The sequence below is a fragment of the Pezoporus occidentalis genome, unplaced genomic scaffold (assembly GCF_034315485.1).
Source record: "Pezoporus occidentalis ecotype Australia unplaced genomic scaffold, CSIRO_AGI_Poc_V1 ctg292, whole genome shotgun sequence".
Lineage (NCBI taxonomy): Eukaryota > Metazoa > Chordata > Aves > Psittaciformes > Psittacidae > Pezoporus > Pezoporus occidentalis.
In genome coordinates this window covers 116,974-129,966 of record NW_026914852.1, presented here as the reverse complement: position 1 = coordinate 129,966, position 12,993 = coordinate 116,974, and the positions used below count along the sequence as shown (strand labels likewise).

At 42.0% G+C, this 12,993-nt stretch overlaps 1 protein-coding gene across 1 annotated transcript in view; it reads right to left on the bottom strand.

Moving 5' to 3' along the window:
* FASN (fatty acid synthase) overlaps nt 1-12,993 on the bottom strand; it is a 44,225-nt gene that overhangs the window by 5,655 nt on the left and 25,577 nt on the right. The window contains exons 23-37 of the mRNA XM_062626412.1: nt 12,570-12,959; nt 10,170-10,334; nt 9,865-9,983; nt 9,606-9,760; nt 8,596-8,799; nt 7,437-7,587; nt 6,797-6,975; nt 6,091-6,210; nt 5,811-5,933; nt 4,014-4,234; nt 3,578-3,779; nt 2,567-2,718; nt 2,014-2,105; nt 1,710-1,861; nt 1,183-1,425 (exon numbers count right to left, since the gene is read on the bottom strand). Of these exons, the coding sequence (XP_062482396.1) occupies nt 1,183-1,425; nt 1,710-1,861; nt 2,014-2,105; nt 2,567-2,718; nt 3,578-3,779; nt 4,014-4,234; nt 5,811-5,933; nt 6,091-6,210; nt 6,797-6,975; nt 7,437-7,587; nt 8,596-8,799; nt 9,606-9,760; nt 9,865-9,983; nt 10,170-10,334; nt 12,570-12,959 (2,668 nt within the window). The remainder of the gene's footprint in view (nt 1-1,182; nt 1,426-1,709; nt 1,862-2,013; nt 2,106-2,566; nt 2,719-3,577; nt 3,780-4,013; nt 4,235-5,810; nt 5,934-6,090; nt 6,211-6,796; nt 6,976-7,436; nt 7,588-8,595; nt 8,800-9,605; nt 9,761-9,864; nt 9,984-10,169; nt 10,335-12,569; nt 12,960-12,993) is intronic.

Below are 12,993 nucleotides of genomic sequence, written 5' to 3'. Positions count from 1 at the left end.
GCTTTTACGACAGGGATGACAGGGGATACATCAGCCTCAGCTAAACAGGTGTGAGCTGTGTCACTACAGCTCTAGACCAAGTTCAGAACAGCCACCTAGAGGAATTTCACCTACTGCAGGCTCCAACTGAAACTGCAGTTCTAAACTTAACTAACCCTCAGCTACAGCATGAGACAAAACCATCAACGATGGTTGATTGCAACACCTGATGTCTATCACACTGGAGAAGACAATGCCTATAGTCTTCATTCCCTTTTCCTCTTCAGTTTTCACACTGTTAAAGTCTCTTACCCTTTCCTTACAAAACAACACTTGCATCTACAGCTCTTCCTCCCTGCCTCCACCTTCTGGTTGCCATGCTCCCACCATTAATCTTCTTACTAGCTTCCCCCTTTTTTGTCTTCACACAATCTCTCCTTTCAAACTAACCCTACAGCTGGTACAGATGCTTTCCTATGACTTCTCAAAGCCACATCTGTTCTGCGAGGTCAGACTTGTCCGACTGCCCACAGTTCCTTCAGTAATACTCAGGAGACTGCCTTTAATGTATCAGTATCTCTTTTGGTAGAAAACAAAGAAGCAATACATGCTTCTGTCCACAAAAGAGACAGAGTTGACAGAGATTATTCACTTTCAGCAGAAGAAGAGGGGACAATGGTAAAATTCATGAGGTACAAAACAGCCAGGAGGACATGGCATTTCTTGTAACACATAGTAAAGCTATGCTTACTGTATGTTCACACAGAATGACAGCTGATTAGAGAATACACTAAGTACATAAAAGCTACTTTTGGCAGTATAAGGATATCCCAAGGTGAATGTTTGAAAGCTGCAATAGTACTCAAAGCTAGTCATGTATTTGCTCTATTATGTGCTGTCCGAGAATTTTGCTCTTCAGGGCTGTTCATGTTGATTCTCCATTTGGAGAAAGGTGCCAGTCCACTCTAAAGAAAACCCAAGACAGTGAGGTATGCATGTGTATGTAAATACAGTAAGGTCAAGAAATGAACTGATTATTGGAGAGAAGCATCAGTGTAAAGGAAACAAACAGCCCCCCACCACCCCCACAGCACAGGAAATCAGGAGGAGATGCTGAATAGAGCATCTGCAGCATCATCACTGATTTCCAAAAGCATTGAGATGGTAGACACTGCCCAGCAGTGCTTGTCTGAGAGCACCTACCCAGGATGTGAGCAACAGCTGTTACAAGATCCCGCTGACTGCCTCCTTCAGTTTTCACAGAGACCTTTTCTGCTAGGACAAAACTAGACATGACAGGATGAGGCTGATTCAGGAAGATGTCAAGCACCTCCAGGCATGAACTGATTTGCTGTGGAATGGTTCCTCCAACCACAATCTCTTTGTGTCCCATTGTCTTAAGAAGGATGCCCACATCACCAATGGCTCCCCACTGGATTGCCAGGCCTGGAGAAGAAATCAGAAGAAAGAACACACTGGACAACTAACTAAAGCAGGAGGCAGCAACAAAAGGGAGTTAAAAACCAGCTAAGTGAAGGCCTGCATTTCCTTAAAATTCTGTTAAATGGTCAGTATTTGTTCACACATGAATGACTCAGGGTAACAGCTAGGAGAGGAAACAGCCTTCAACATTCAATATCCAGACAAAGGCACAAATTTCTGGTGAGCTGGTTCTCCTCTGGATGTTTCGAGAGAAAGATGATTCTGTGCAATCAGTAAAGTCATGTTACCTGGGAGTCCATCGTGATGTCGCTGCTCACAGATACGCTCCATGGTAGAATTGGCAAAGCCATAATTACTTTGACCAGCATTTCCTCTTCCACAGCTTACAGAGGAGAACACAACAAAATAGTCCAAGTCTGGACACTTCTTACGAGTCACCCTTGGAGTAGAGCAGGGGAGAGAAACTTCATCAGAAAAGCCTGCTAACTCTGTCACTGGGGAAGACTAGGGCAAGACTCAGTTTTTAAAACTGCTTTATCAGCTCTGTGACCACGAAAGCAGTACATATTTGTCTCTTCTACAGACACTTACCAATCCAAATGAAGGGTGCCTGAATACTTGGGCTTGTTGACCTCCCAGAATAATTCTGGGGTCTGGTTTTCAATCATACCATCTCTCAGGACCTGGGGGGAGGGGAGAAAGAGAAAAAAAGTGCATTTTTCCATTTAAATTGGCCACATGGCTTGAGATACGAGAGGGTATCACTACACAATGCTTTAGTGTAACTTTAGAGTATGGACATACCCTGAATGCCCCGAAATGACTAGGACAACATGGCTTTTGGCAAGTCTGCTTTTTTCAGTACTGTCACTGCAGCCTTCAGTTGTCAAGTTCTGTGGGGGCCTTTTCTTGTCCCCACGGGTCCCAGGCAACGTTTGTCAACTGAAATCACTGGCCATACAAGTTGCTTCCCAGGTCAAGGGGCCAGACCCTTAAGCCTTTAGTCACCAGGTAAGGCCAAAGCAAAGTGTCCTTTGAAACACAGAGATGCAATCTAAAACTGTATGAAGCCTGACTGCCCTCAGTAGAAAAGCCACTTGAATGGCTGCTCTTTCTCTCTTACAAGTCCTTACAAGTCACTTACCACAGCCAAATTAAAGATGCCTCCAACTGGACCAAGCTGCAAAGCTTCTTCTATCAACAGCTGTGCTCCTTCTAGCGTTGCGATATCACTGGTAGATACCAATACCTGGATTCCCAGTGCCTTCCACTGCCTAACACGTTCAGCCTGATAGCCTATAAAAATAAAGGTGACCAGTACCTGGGATGAAGCATTTAAACCGTAAGGCTTTGGTTAACCTGCCCCTTACTCTTTTCTGACTAGATAGGAACTGAATAGAGAAATAATACCCAACTCAGCTACAAGCAGAAAACTGGACAAAACTGCTAGAGTAAGGCAACAGATTATAGTAGCACAACTGGAACTTAAGTAGAAACAGCTGGTCTATGTGTTTGAACAAGTGGTACAATTGTGAACCTATCAATGGAAAGAAATCTGTAGAGACAGAGAATTATGTAGACTGAATTTGTATGAGGAAAGAGTGAAAAGGCTACCGCTACTAAGAAATCTCAATTCTGCAACTGTAATCAAACTAATGGCTTAAAACTGAATAAAAATGCTTACTGATATTATCACATAATAGGGCACATCCTTACAGATCAGCTATCTGAAGGAGCAAGAGTAAGCATCCACACAAAACTTGAAACAGTTTTGTGCGGTCCTTCCTTGTGGCATGTGATCTCCTATGCTACAGCTATGGAACAAGTCAGTGAGGTATTAAGAGACAGATTTCGTAGAGGGGATAAAAGTAAGGCTGGATAAAAAAATCCTGGGTAAGGGAAGAAATGGGCTGACAGAATTGGGAAGCATAAACAAAAAAAAAAAAAGGAGAGGGAAGAAGTAGTTGAAAAAGAAGTTAAAAGATACTTCCTCCTTTGGAACTAAAATGGCTTGTTTCAAGTGAGAGAATACATACATGAGAAAAAAGAAAAAGATATCAAGACACTATTAATTACTGATAGGACACTGTAAAAATGGAAAGAAACTACAAACTCAGATCTATTGAAAGGCAGTCATGTTCCCCATTTTGCTTACCAGTTCGTATGCCAGAACGAGATGTCAGTATGAGCTTCTGTGCTCCTCTCTCAACTAGCCATTGTGCCAACTCAAGCCCAAATCCTCCTAGGCCCCCTGTGATGATGTAAGACTTGGTAGGTGGACAGGAGGTTCGAGAGATGGCAGAGATTTTAACCGGGTCAGACCTTCCCAGAGGAGATTCCAGTTCCTCCTCCTGGACCTGCCCCCCGTGCAGAAAAAACACAGTTCAGATGAGCTGCCCCCAGATGTCACCCCTGAACCTCCTGCTCCGGGCCTGGCTCCTCCAGCCACCCCAGGAACACCTGTTACAATGTCTGCAGTAGAAATAACCACCCTGGGCTGTCCCAGTTATTCAACTTCAGCTGGAACTGGATCAAAAATATCCAATACTGTTACCTACAGAGGATGAGAATCAGAGTCATTATCTCATTACCTTGATCATAACTTTGCCAATATGTTTTCCCTGTGCCATGAACCTGAAGGCAGCTTCTACCTCTTCTTTGTTAAAGACTGTACTCCTCAGGGGTTTTACTACACCATCTTTTATGCCTTTCTTCAACAACTCTGATACTACTTCCCACTGTTGATTTTCTTCAAAGACTGCATCTAGTAGGATCCCATGAAATGCCACATTCTTGAGGAAGAGAGCCATTCCTAGAAAAAGCAACTTGGTTATGACCTGATGCTGGCTGACATGTCAAAACAGAGTCTGTCATCTGCTTCAGAAACATTTCTTTATAGGTCAGTAAAGTAAGACTCAGGAGTAAAGCAGTTAGTTGCTAGCATTCTACATTTTCCAAACTCATTCTTGCATATACACTCTAAATGCTGTATTAATTGGGTTGTTCTCTTACAAGCAGACCAGTTTAACAAAAATGCTACTCGCAAAAATTGTGTATGAGAAGACAAGCTACAACATGGTCAGTCTGATACTGAAAAGGACATTTTGTGTCCAGCCAAGTTAGTCATAGAGGAGCGAGAACCCCATGTTACATCCTTGTCCATCTCCACAGGAAATTCTTTCTCACAGGAAGTTTTCCAAAATGCTAGGATCTCTCAAAATGTAAAGAGACTGTCAACACTTGCTATATTCAATCATTCTACAACAGGAGAACATACTTGTTAATTTTCACTAACACATTTGAATTTGTTTTGCCATCCAGGAGAAATCAAGTTAAATCTTGCCCCATATGCCATCAAAAACTAGGAGGTGCTATTGACTCTCTTGAGAAACAAGAGGCCTTGCAGAGGGGCCTGGACAGACTGGAACATTGGGCATTCATCAATGACAGGAAATTTATCAAGAACAAATGCCAGATTCTGTACTTGAGACCAAATAATGCCAGGTACAAGTTAGGAGAGGACTGGAGAGGACTATGAGTTAGGAGAGGAATCGGCTGGAGAGCAGCTTTGCAGAAAGGGACTGCAGAGAACTGGTTAGCAGCAGGCTCAATAGGAGCCAGCAGTGTGCCCTGGCAGCTGAGAGGGCAAACCGCATCCTGGGGTTTGCAGACACAGCAGAACCAGCTGGGCAAGAGGTGACTGTCCTGCTGTGTTTACTGTTGGTGAAGCCTCACATGGAGCTCTATGTGCAGTACTGGGCCCAGCAATTTAAAAACAATAGGAAGGTACTCAAATGGGCAGGTCCCTTCCAACCGGAACTATCACATTCTATTCAAAATGGCACAGATACTTAGTGAAACAACAAATTAAGGTTCTCTCAAGATCAGGTTCTCTGTAGTTATCTCAAAAATTCCATTAACTTTCACTAATTATATTTACCCACAAGAGAGGGCAAAACTGCAGCTTGTGGAACTATGAACTTCATTTGCTGAGTTTTACAGTGCACTCATCTATCACAAATGGATATGTGACATCCCAAAAAGTTTCTAAGTCAAACAGATCTAGGAAATCTATAATGTATCAGACACAGTGGTAAACAGTGCCATGTGAAATAAATGCTGTTTCGTACTACTTTCCTATTCAAACACTGTGGGCAACATGTCCTATGCTGATTTTAAACAGTCTTTGAAGAAGAGAATTATTTTACATGTTTTATGCTCCTCTGAAAGGTGTTTGCTGAAAAACTACATAAATCACTAGTGATAAAAGTATCCCAGCTAAAAGTTTCTCTAAATTTGAAGATCGGTCTCTGTTAAGATAATATATAGGTTGTGCTGTCATGTTTGCTTAAACCTAATGAGATCTATTTCCCAACGCCCCACCTTACCAAGCTGACTGTTGTTAGACAGATCAAATTTGCCTATTTCCAAAAAGCGCCCATGTTGAGCAAGACAACGCAAACTGGCTTGGAGCTTCTCTTCTGCCAAGGAATTTAACACAAGGTCCACACCTGCAATGAAAAGAGAAGCAACTATTTAATAAACTCAACTCTGAACTCTGCTGAGAGCCTAACCCTGCTTTCTAGTGACTCATTTTATCTTTAGAACCTGCAACTGCATAATGAGGCATAGCTGACAAAAGAAGGAAAAAGTATTTCTTGCTCTTACCTTTTCCATTAGTAAGTCGCAGTATATGTTGCTCAAAGGTAGTATTTCGGGAGCTGGCAAAACTATTGGCATCCAGCTGTGGGAATCTTGCTTGGAGATACTCACGTTTCTCAGTGGAGCCTGAAAGTAAAAGAAATGCTGAATGATGCCGGTTCTCCTTTTTTGTGTTTGGTTTTTTAAATGATGAAACAGCCCATTTTCATCCGCACGTCTTTTCCACAGGACTAAGTCTGAGCAGCCATCAAGCACTTGTTTCAAAGCTCTCATGCTCTCAAGGTGTCAAACCTTAGGACAAAGGCTGTCTAGTTGTTACTGCTCATTTATGAGCTGGAGCAAGGACTGGAAACAGACCAAGCCTTGCAACAGATAGACACTCTTTTACCATATTACCGAATTTAAAATGAAGTAGCCTTAATATTTTTCCACACTTCATTATATAGTGTACAGAGGTATATAGTGTACAGAGGTATATAAATTTGTCTGTTGAAGTTTCAAGCACAGTCAGTAGCTGTATTTACCATGTACCCCATTTTTAGTCTAGAAACTAGATCAAAGTTATAGAGATCATATTGAAGCAAAAAGTACATATGTAAATGCATATTTTTATATATAAACACACACAATTTCCTCTCTCATGTATTATTATTTCTTATATATATAAATTTTATTTTATTTTCCCCTGTGACACTAGACCCTCAGTACTCACCTACAGTAGTAAAGACACGGCAGCCCATGCTCAGGGCAATGGCAATGGCTGCTTGGCCAACACCTCCTGAGCCGGAGTGAATAAGGATACTCTCACCCTTCTTCATACCACCTCGAACCACCAAAGCATAATAAGCAGTGGCATAAACCACAGGCACTGAAGCTGCTTCTTCCAGCGTCCTAAGCAGCAAAGTGAAAGAGAGAATGTATCTTTAGCCTTGGAGAAGACTACTAGATTCTCTGATGAAAATTGCTGTTCTCCAATGGAAAGGTCAAACTGTTAAGATAGCTCACACATACACTGGGATTTTGGTGTTGGTTATGTTACTGCTTAGTTACCAAAATGTATTTGCGGAAGGATGAAACTCTTGGCAGCTGTGGCAGTCTGCTGGCATGACTGAGAAACATTGATCTAAGGGCCTAAGGAGATAACCTGTGCAAGCCTCTATACAAAAACTAATGCTCAACTCCCGCAGTGAATCTAAGCCAAATCCTACAGCTGCTCAGGAGACTAACTCTGTTATCATTTCCCAGTTGGGAATCTACCTACTGTGCATTACTCTGGTCTGATTAGGGCTGTCATCAGCCTCAGGCAGGAAGGCAAATCTAAACCACACCCCAGAAGACAGAAGTGGACCTACCAGTTTTTAGGCACCTCCCATAGAAACCTCTTGTCACAGTCTACCACTGTAGCCAGCCCCTTTGCTGGCAGCAATCCCATCACCCTTCTTCCAGCCAGGTCCCGTCCTGAGAACTCCATGCCCAGCATGCACTGCTGCAAAGCCCAGTTACCTGAAAGAACATTATCATCTTTTACAAAGGCTATTTCTCTTCTAAAAATCCCTCGGTCAAGAATTTTTAGGTCAAGAATGTACTACCACTGTGGGTCCCAAAAATTAGAACCTCTGACAGAAAAAGTGCTGGAATTTGTCTACTACACACACAGTTTGTAAGCCACCAGAGTTAATTTCTTGCTACAAAAGTAGCAGAAAAGGACGTGGTCTCATTAAATCTTACTCTTTATCCTTGATGATATTGCTTCAGTTTCCAGTTTTCATCTGAGAAATGTCATGGAAATTTCCTGTTTCAGAGGCAATTTTGTTCCTCCAAATAAGAATGATACATAAACTAGACAGCATGATCACAGCAAAAATATATTGCGACACCTTATTCTTTTGCAAACACTAACTTTTTAGGCAGAGACTAATCTCAAGTCATGAAAGGATATCAGGCCCTAGTAGTCACAGCCATAAAAATCTCCAAATAGCACACATTCAACCCCCTCTCCTTTAAACAGAGCTTTAAAACCATTTAACAGACATTGCATTAATTCTTAACTCGCAGTGAGGCAAGATATTATCACCTTCATTTTGCAGACTGGAGATTATTTCACTTTGCATTTTTCTCCCCTAAAACCAAACTATATCCAGTAGCATGGCACCACAAAACTTCAACATTTTCACTGTGGCATGTACCTTGTCCTTCCCTGGAATCTCCACTAAGATTTTTCACATCACACTTGGTATCTATATGCAATGGGGCTAGTAGTGTTTCCTCACAGTAAGGTTTATTAGTATTGCTACATGAAAAAATGGGACTGCAACTGGAATTAGAACTTAGAAGAGTTTTTGGATGTACTGCAGCAGGGTTATACTTCCTTTTCAAAAGTATGCTTTCCTGCTAAACAAAGCCTGATACACATTTTACACAGTGCCTAACTAACATTAAGGAGATTATGTGAATAAATTTTAGAAGAGTAACAGAAAACACGCATTTTCTTCTAGTGTATTTTTAACTCACCAGGAATAGCGTCTGGAGAAAGCTTTCCTGTGGCCAGCATAATGTCCCGGAAGTTGAGAGATGCATAATAGACTTTGCAGAGTTGAACATCGGGATTCGTTGTGTGGAAGTGTCGAAGTGGGGAGACAATCCAATGAAGAGATGAGAGGTCTCCACGAGTCAATACATTCACATAGGCATATTCTGTCAGCTCCAGAGGCTGTGCTGCAGAAGAAGGAACAATTTCAGGTCCAGAAAAGGGCAACAAAGCTGGTGATGGGTCTGGAGAATAAGTCTTATTCTCATGAGGAATGGCTGAGGGAACTGGGGGGGGTGGGGGTTAGTCTAGAGAAGAGAAGGCTTGAGGGGACCTTATCACTCTCTACAACTACCTTAAAGGAGGTTGTAGTGAGGTGGGGTCTGTCTCTGCTCCCAGCTAACAAGTGACAGAACAAGAGGAAACAGCCTCAAGCTGCACCAGGGGAGGTTTAGATGGAGATTAGGAAAAATTTCTTCCCCAAGAGGGTGTTCAGGCATTGGAACAGGCTGTTCAGGGCAGGGCTGGAGACCCTGTCCCTAGAAGTGCTCACAAACATGTAGATGAGACCCTGAGAAATATGGTTTAGTGGTGGTCTTGGCAGTCCTGGGGTAATGGTTGGACTTGATCTTAAAGGTCTTTTCCAACCTAGTTGATTCTATGATTCTACAATAAGAACTTTACACACATTCATACAGGCACATGCTTTCCAGAATGAGTAAATTCCTTGTATAATTGCTACCTCCTCTTCCATTTGCTCTCCAGAAAGCCCTTTCTTAGCCTGCAATACTACCCATACTCTAAAGGGCTCATCCCTCTTGCTGGCATCAGAATATGCTACTGCTCAATCTGAGCTGGAGCAGAAGAATTCCAAATTATCCATTAAAAAAAAAATAATAAAAATAGTTGTAGCAACAGTAGCCACTAATTTTCAATTTTAAGTTCATTCAGACTCAAGGCCCTGCAAGTGATCCTCAGACCTCAAAGGCATTACCTTGCTGCAATGGGAGATGCCGGAATGAGCCCCACTTTCCATCACGGTACACATTCATCACAAGGTCCCTCTGAACGATCTTCTGCATCTCCAGAGAAGAGAGACTCGTGGGTGGGACAGCTGATGAAGGGTTCAAGTTGGAAACAAACACACACCTAGAAGCCAAGAGTTGTCATTTTACTTGATTTGCTATAGCCTAAAAAGAAGCTAACACAAAGTAGCTCACCTCCAACTAAGACTCAAAGGCACGCTTACAGACCTGATTCTGTGGCCTTCTGCTTCAAGGCGGAGACAGTTCACCATTCCCAAGATTCCAGAGTTCCCACAACTGGTGGCAGTCAACCACACAGGCTGCTCTGATGGGTCAGCCAAGACCTCCTACAGGACAAGCCCAAAACTGTTTTACTAGGAACCACAGAAAGGAAATAGCCCTCATATCTTAAGGCAGAGATGAGTCACTTCTATTGTAAGAAAAGTAACTGAACACACACAGACATTGCTAAATATCTCATTTAGAAAATGTAATGATTTAGAAATTCAGATATCCAAGACACAAACTCTCACCTTTAAGGATTCAACCCACATAAAATGGGTCTCATCTATTGGCAGAAAAATGGGTGTTTTGGCAGGTGCTTGCCGACGACACAGGAAAATAACTGAGCCAAAGAATGATTTCTTCATAGCAACCAGATTCAGTGAGGCTTTGCTGAATAAGCCTTCCCACTGTGCCTGTCAAATCAGGTAAACCAACAATTAACAGGAAAGCCAACTAAAATACAAGTCACATCTATACTTCATGTTGAGTCTCCTCAAAGAAGGCTTCATGAGGAACAACAGGCACCATCCATCTTTCTTGCTTTTGCGTGAAATCTTGGCATCTGTTCTGTATTGTCTCAGTACAAATATGTATTTGATTAACACAACAGTGTTTTACTCATGTCTAGACTACTCCTTCCCTAAAAGATCCTCAGAATGCAGTAGTACAAATATCCTGAAGCCCTGGTTAGGGAACTAGTTTTACTACACTACCAGGGTGTGCAAAAAACCAAGCGGTGACCATGCGGTCAAATCCCATAGGATACTGAACATGCCGAGAATTTAATTCCAGCAGTAATGCACACCTCCACAGTCAAATACAATATACAGATTCCAATACAGGAAATAATACAAGTGGAAACACTGAGCTTAGATGTTACCAGTTTATGTCACATAAGCCCTGTCTGCAACAAAAAAAACTAAAGCGTAACAGAGAAAACATGAAGCATCTACACACTTAAGTTAAATAAAATGGTATTTCAGAAAAACAATTACAATGCACATATGGAATATCTAGAAAAACTGAAGCTCCACTGTCTGAATGAAATGCAAACAACTGCAGGCTCCTAGAAAAGCACCCATTTGCTTTTCATATGCCAGACACAAAAACAGAAGGTTTTTACAGCATGATCCCTTGTATCAAGGACTAGGGTCAGCGTCACTACTTAGAAAACTTCAAGAACTATATTAAGTCCTGCTCACTTCCCTGTGTCATATCATTTTCCTTAGGGAAGGTGCATTCAACTTGCATGCATCTTATCCAAGGGATTTGCTAATATGAGACTAGTGACATGACAGATCTAGGTTTTAAGTTATCAGGTTCAGTAGCATCTCAGGATTTTCTTTTTATCTTTTTACCCCTCACAGGGTAAGATACAAAGCTGAGAAACTTACCCTTTTCTTTTCAAAACCTTTGCAAATAGTGAACAGCTGAAATCCAGGTCATAGCAAAATCAAAATCCAACTACCACACTCCGGAATTATAGACAAAAAAAGTTAAAACTATTAGAAGTGCTACTCTCTTCTTACTCCAAAAGAAGGGTTCAAACTTAAATGGGGGAAGTTTAGGTTAGATTAGATTAAATATAAGGAAGAAGTTGTTTACTGTGACAGTGGTGAGGCACTGGAATGGGCTGCCCAAGGAAGCTGCAAATGCTCCGTCCCTGGCAGTGTTCAAGGCCAGGTTGGACAGAGCCTTGGGAAACATGGTTTAGTGCGAAGTGTCTCTGCCCATGGCATGGGGGTTTGAACTAGATGATCTTAAGGTCTTTTCCAACCCTAACTATTCTATGATTCTAAGAGATGAGAGGCTACAGCCTCTCAAACTGGGAAGAATGCATGTGTCCTGTAGAGGGGCCATTTCCCATTACTGCTCAGTTTAACAGCTGCTAAGAGAAGGTGATGTCCCAGTTCCTACCCTTACCCTAGCCATTCAATCTTCCTCTCTTGTGCCAGCATTGGCATTACTTCACCTGCATGATGTACTGGTTCACAGATATAAAGTGGAAACGCAGATGCCCCCCACAACCCAAGGGCTTATTTTGCTTTACCTCATTATGGGACCAGATAAAGTGGGGAGAAAGGCAAGGAAGAAAATGAAAAAAGAAAAAAAAACAGCAAAAAGCCAACAACAAAAAAAAAAACCCACAAAAAAAACCCAAACAAACCCAAAGAAAACCAAACATGAGAAAAACCTTCCTTTGTGGAAGCACTTCAGTGTTAGAACTTTTACCAGTTTGTAACATCTCATTCCCAGCAGGGATACCAAAAGGAAGAGAGATATTCTGACACTGAGGATTTTAGGATCCTACAGGGATAAAGCTGTACCTCACCCAAAAATGCAGCACATTATTTTAGCTATAAAGGAATTGTTCTGGCCAGTGTTTTCATACAGATTATACAGATATACGAATGACAAGGAATTGTTTTCAAGGCATGAAGAAAAGCTTTCCTGACTAAACTCAGAGTTTACTCTCCCAACCTGATACATGGAAATTCACAACTCTATTTTGAAGAAGGGTTTATTACATTTTCCTGCAGAGGACCTCAGTGGAAAGTCATGTAGGTAATGTCTACCGAAGTTTCATCACAAAAGCATCTGCAATCCAGACTATCCACAGAAATTATCTGTCCTTCCAGGAGGCTTACCTCACTCAGGAAGCTGTGTTTCTGCTGTAGATCTGGACTTGTAAGGAAACTGACAATTTCTCCAAGAGTTTCTCCTTTAAGAAGAGTGTGTAGCAAAAGAAACCCTCCTTCTTTCACTGCAGCTGCCAAGTTAGAGAGAATTTCAGTGGTGTTCCCTACGACAGTTGTTAAGCAATTGTATACCACCAGGTCAGCATTGGCCAGATTTCCAGAGGGAAGGCAAGATGGATCCCACTGGCTAACAGAAACTCCAGCATTTTGTAGCTCTGTTTCACTATCTGAAAGACTTTTCAGGATGCGGTCAGTGGCAATGTAGTCCACCTGCAACAGGGGCTGAGCATTCAGAATACTTTTGATGCGAGAGAAGAGACGTCCGCTTCCTGCAAGAGCCTGTGAGAAAAGAGAAAGGGGAAACCAAGTTGAA